This window comes from Nycticebus coucang, chromosome 17 (assembly GCF_027406575.1).
Source record: "Nycticebus coucang isolate mNycCou1 chromosome 17, mNycCou1.pri, whole genome shotgun sequence".
Classification (NCBI taxonomy): Eukaryota; Metazoa; Chordata; class Mammalia; order Primates; family Lorisidae; genus Nycticebus; species Nycticebus coucang.
Genome location: NC_069796.1, coordinates 33,016,927 through 33,022,926, shown reverse-complemented (window position 1 = coordinate 33,022,926; position 6,000 = coordinate 33,016,927). Strand labels below are relative to the sequence as shown.

The following is a 6,000-nucleotide window of genomic DNA, read 5'->3' as shown; positions in this document are numbered from 1 at the left end:
ACAAAAATGAATCAAAATCATGACAGAAGGACATTTGCACTAGACTGTTTATTGCAGCTCAATTTACAGTTGCCAAATTGTGGAAACAACCTAAATGCCCACCAATCTAGGAATGGAATAATAAACTGTGGCATATGTATACCATGGAATACTATTCAGCCACTAACAAAGATGGTGACTTTATATTTTTTGTAGTAATTTGGATGGAGTTGAAATACATTCTTCTTAGTAAAGCATCACAAGAATGGAGAAGCAAGAATCCAATGTACTCAATTCTGATATGAAGACAACTGATGCTATACATGGTGGGGTGTGGGGAATGGGGGAGTGGAGATGAGGGAGGGGGGTGTGGGGCCACAGTGTGTGACACACCTCTTGGGGATGGGATACTATTATTAGAGGGACTTTACCCACCAAATGCAAACAGTGTAACCTGGGTCTTTGTACCCTCAATTATTTCCCAACAATAAAAAATACATATATATAACCTTCTTTTTTTTTTTTTTTAGTAAAGATGGGTTCTCACCCTTATTTAGACTTGTCTCAAATTCCTGAGCTCAAGCAATCTACCCACCTGTGCCTTCCAGAGTGCTAGGATTATAGGCATGAACCACTGTACCAGGCCTATTTGTTAATTTTCTTTTTTTTTTTGCAGTATTCTTTTTTCTTTTTCTTTTTGCAGTTTTTGGCTGGGGCTGGATTTGAACCCGTCACCTCTGGCATATGGGGCCGGCGCCCTATCCCTTTGAGCCACAGGCACCACCCCTGTTTATTAATTTTCTTAGAAATTTATATATTATATATATATATATTTTTTTTTCAGACAGTCTCACTTTGTTGCCCTCAGTAGAGTGCTGTAGCATCACAGCTCACAGCAACCTCCAGCTCTTGGGCTTAGGTGGATTCTCTTGCCTCTGCCTCCCAAGTAGCTGGGACTACAGGCACCCACCACAACGTCTGGCTATTTTTTTGTTGCAGTTTGCAATTCCAGGTTCAAACCCGCCACCCTCGGTATATGGGGCCAGTACCCTACTCACTGGGCCAGAGGTGCCGCCCAATTTTCTTAGAAATTTAAAGTGCAAACACAGAATTCAGTAGATGAGATTAAACTCCAATCTGGACATAGCAAAAAAAGGAACCAGTGGGCTCAGCGCCTGTAGCTCAAGTGGCTAGGGTGACAGCCAATACATCGGAGAAAAACAGCCAGTTGTTGTGGTGGACGCCTGAGGCAAGAGAATTGCTTAAGCCCAAGAGTTTGAGGTTACTGTGAGCTATGATGCCACAACACTCTACCGAGGGCGACAGCTTGAGACTCTGTCTCAAAAAATAAATAAATAAAAGGAACCAGTGAAAACACTCATCTATTAGAAATTCTTGGGGTGAAAAAAGAATAGAGGGAATGAGAAAACAAAAATTTGAAAAGAAGTGGGAATTTTTCAGAATTGAAGATAGCATCTTCAGATTCAAGTGTGCTCTGAATAGCAAGTAGGATGAACAATAAACCTAGAGTAATAAAACTATAAAACATTGTAGATAAAATAAAAATCTTAAATGCTAACAGAGAAAATATCATATGAACTGGAATGACAGCTGTCATCATCTTATCAGTAACAAAAGGGTCCAGAAGACAAGGGATCACTATCAAGGAAATATAACCTTCAATCCAGAATTTCAAATCTAGATATCCTAGAGGAATGAACACTAAGATCTCAGTTTATGACCTCCCAGACACCTACCTAGGAGATTAAAAGCACCTTCAACAATAGTTTACCATTGACTTGACCAGGATGAACAAAATAGCATTACTTAGTGATTGACAAGTTGTTCATATCACTTTAAACAACTAGTCACTGTATATAAGCTCTTTCAATTAACTTTATTGAATAGCCAAATTGATAAGTTAGCACAGATCAAACAATTGTTTGCATGGTTACAAATGACTTTTTTTACAGGAATAAAACAGTGAAAATTACAAACTGTAAAAAGGAAGACAAATCTTGTCTCTAACATTTCAGAGTAGCAAGATTTAACACAGAATGCTGAGCTTCAATACATAGTCAAATTTGAGAACAAGAATTTAATATTACAATATTATACACTACTTTACAAAATTAAAATTTCTATGTAAGGATTACATTTGAAATAGTTAACAAAATCTTGAAATCACATTTGGTGGTCCCCTAGATAATAGCTGTTATGCATCTTTGATTAGAAGAAATAAATCTTTATTCTAATTATTGCAAAACAGTCTATTAGACTCAATACATTAAATTAAAAACAATGAAAATATATGCAAACTAAAATAAATAGTACTGCTTACGTGAATATTAGTATGTCTGTCATAAGACTTACATAAATGTTATTTTAAAAATTCTAGAAATTAGAAAAATAGAGTACTTTTTATGGTAGAACGTCCATGCTCAGATTTAAGTACCAAGATTGCCCTTGTCTGTTACTTGAGTAATTGTAGATCTATAGAAAATTCAAGGATCTTTTATAATTTACAACTATGATAAAAAAAATATGGCATTGTGTAAATATTACTTGCTTTACATCAAAAAGTAATACAAGATGATACGGCATGTTGTCCCTACTGCCCAAAGGGGGAAAAGAAATCAAACTAAAAAACACATTCAACATTGCAAAAAATAATCACTTTATAGCAATATCCCCAAAAGGCTCATTTTCTCATTATCTAGAGAACAAATATTATGAATCCTAATTAAAATTTTATTTTTATGACATAAAATCATTCTGGATTGCACATATTACACAGTAACTAAAATAGTTTGTAAAAGTAAATTTGTGAAATATACTAACAAAGCATATGGTAATAACAAGATTATATCCACTTAGAGATGTGGTGAGGCACAAGGAAGATTACCCCTAAAAGCATAAATGTTTCCCTCTGGAAGATTCTTTACTACTATTAAGAGAGGACCTACAAATATCAACATTTAAAATGACATTAAGAAGAAAATTTTGGTTATTTTCAGATATTAGCACATGATGATTCAGAGGGGGAAATACAAACTTTAGCTACAGTTTGAAAATTGCTTCCTAAAGAAAACTTCCAGTTCAGTGTACTACTTGCACCCTGGAAACAAACCTTAACACTGCTTAAGGGAGATATTTTTATAAAACATAATTATTCTGAACTAGCTGGAAAGCAGTAGTTATATATTCTAGAGGGACTACTTCTTCCCTATTCCACATGACACAGTTAAAGTCAGTTCATATTGATGTAAACCTGAAAGTTACTATTTCATTGGTGATCATATAAAACCAAGATTGTAAACACATTTTCTAATTCATTAAGACAAACAAAAAAAAAACCCCTCTTTTCATCAAGTATTACACATGAACATCTTTTAAGAAGTTCATATAAGACAAGATGAATCTGAAAATGAGCAAAACTTTTTGTTTTTTTAAGAGAGAGAGTCTCACTATGTGGCCCTTGGTATAGTGCTATGGCGCCACAGCTCACAGCAACCTCAAACTCTTGGGCTTAAGCAATTCTCTTGCCTCAGCCTCCTGAGTAGCTGGGACTACAGGCGCCTGCCACAACCCCTGGCTATTTTTAGAGATGGGTCTCGCTCTGGCTCAGGCTGGTCTTGAACCCATGAGGACAGGCAATCTGCCCACCTCGGCCTCCCAGAATGCTAGGATAACAGGTGTGAGCCACCATGTATGGCCTTCAAAAACTCTTAAAAAGATACTATATCACAGCACTTTAAATATATAGATGTATAATTTACCTACTTGTAAACAAAATTCGCTCAATAGTTTTAACTATTTCTCTCTTGAGCATGTTCAGAAATCAAGTTTCTTTCTTACTTCAATATATTGGATTTGTGTGATTTTAACATCCACCAAATCAAACAACATTCATGATTTAAATAGGTTTTAGTATTCAAGAATAAGTATTTCTTATAAGTACTTCCAATTTAATTATTAACATCCTTAAAATTTTACTGATGCATTTGAGATGGCATTAAAGAAAACTTAAATTTCTTTCATTCATCCTCATTTCATCAAAATAAAAACTTTTATTATACATCCAAAGTGGCAATGTACCAAATAAAAACCCACCTAAAGGATCAATCAAGATAACTAAAGTTTCTCGGCTCGGCACCTGTGGCTCAAGCAGCTAAGGCACCAGCCACATACACCTGAGCTTCAGGGTTCAAATCCAGCCCGGGCCCTTCAACCAACAATGATGGTTGCAACCAAAAAATAGCCAGGCGTCGTGGCGGGCAACTGTAGTCCCAGCTACTTGGGAGGCGGAGGCAAGAGACTCGCTTGAGCCCAGGAGTTGGAGGCTGCTGTGAGCTGTGATGCCACAGCACTCTACCTCGGGAGATAGCTTGAGGCTCTGTCTCAAAAATAAATAAATAAATAAATAAAGTTTCTCATCTCCCTATTATCATCACCAATCTCAGTATACAGGTATTTAAAATGATAGCTCAAATTCTTTTCACTGAAGAGTAACACAGTATGTCCAAGTCTTTTGCAGCCAAATCAAGAAACCACCTCATAGTTTTCACTGCAAAGTGACTTTGTTCTTCAAGTATAGAGAATACTGACAGATTTGAAAGCTTGACTGTATTACTTCATATTTTTCTCAGGCTAGACTAGAGTTATTTTACTCAAGTTCTACTTTAACATGATAATACTTTTTCATAAGAAAGAAAAAAAAGGTATGGGAATGAATTCTAGTTTTCCTACATTCTTTTTTTTTCTTTTGTCTCAGTTTTTATTATATTAATGATACATACAAATTGTAAGAAATCAGATACAGAATTATAATGGGGAAAGTTCAGACATCTCTACGTATTCTTTTTTGAAAAGAGTTTGGGCTTTATTGTTAGGTGGCCTGAATATAAATTTCTTAATCAGAAGTCATCTCAAAGTTTTCCTATATTCTATTTACTTCTGATTTTTTATTTTTAGAAAGATCAATGGATTTGTAAATTCCCTGCAACACTTAGTCTTGTCAGGATTTATTTATTTATTTATTTGAGACAGAATCTCACTTAGTCACCATGAGTAGAGTGATATGGCATCATCATAGCTCACAGCAACCTCAAACTCTTGGGTTCAAGTGATCCTCTTGCCTCAGTTTTTCTATTTTTAGTAGAGATAAGGTCTTGCTCAGGCTCAGGCTGGTCTCAAACTCCTGAGTTCAAGCAATCCACCCGCCATAGTCTCCCAGAGTGCTAGGATTACAAGCATGAGCCACCATGCCCGGCCTCTTGTGAGGTTTTAAATGTAGCAGCCAAAAATTCAGAAAAATAAAAAATGAGAAATATACATGTGGAACACAGAAGTCTTTATTTTACAAAAAGTATTTTGCCTCAGCAACATTGTCTTATCTTGCTTTAATCCATAATAACTCAAACATAATTGGCAGCAAAGGAAAAAAGTTTTCAATCATATGTAGATATATTTTGATTTGAAAAATACAGTATTTCAGAGTTGCATGTTTGATTCTCTGCTGTGGTTCTTTATTTGCTATAGTTTGCTGAAATCACAGTGAGAACATCTTAATCATCACATTGAATCCAACTTCATAGAAAAGGAAGTTATAACACATTCCTAGATATTCTGCATTATCATGACATTCTTAGAAACAACTAAGTCAAATTTCTTCAGTTGTTCATTTATTCACTTGTTGTTGTATATGCAAGAGGAATTCATAGTATGATAATGCAGATTCTGTTCTGTCTTCTACCATATTTTGAAGGAAGTTTGCTTTCATTGGACTCTCATCCCTTAGGAATAAAAAGCAAAAAAATTTTGACAAAATGTAATAGTTAAATAAACAGTGGATCTGTCATTAAAAAAAAAAAAAGAGAGCCTAAGAGACAGAGTCTGACTTTGTCGCCCTCAGTAGAGTGCCGCAGCGTCACAACCCACAGCAACCTTCAGCTCTTGGGCTTAGGTTATTCTCTTGCCTCAGCCTCCCGAGTAGCTGGGACCACAGGCGCCCATCACAAC

At 35.6% G+C, this 6,000-nt stretch overlaps 1 protein-coding gene across 1 annotated transcript in view; it reads right to left on the bottom strand.

Moving 5' to 3' along the window:
* Window positions 1–1,864: 1,864 nt before the first annotated feature.
* The window catches only part of SEC24A (SEC24 homolog A, COPII coat complex component), a 93,665-nt gene continuing 89,529 nt past the window's right edge, over window positions 1,865–6,000 (bottom strand). The window contains exon 23 of the mRNA XM_053566503.1: window positions 1,865–5,774. Coding sequence (XP_053422478.1) covers window positions 5,660–5,774 — 115 coding nt within the window. The 3' untranslated portion in view covers window positions 1,865–5,659. The remainder of the gene's footprint in view (window positions 5,775–6,000) is intronic.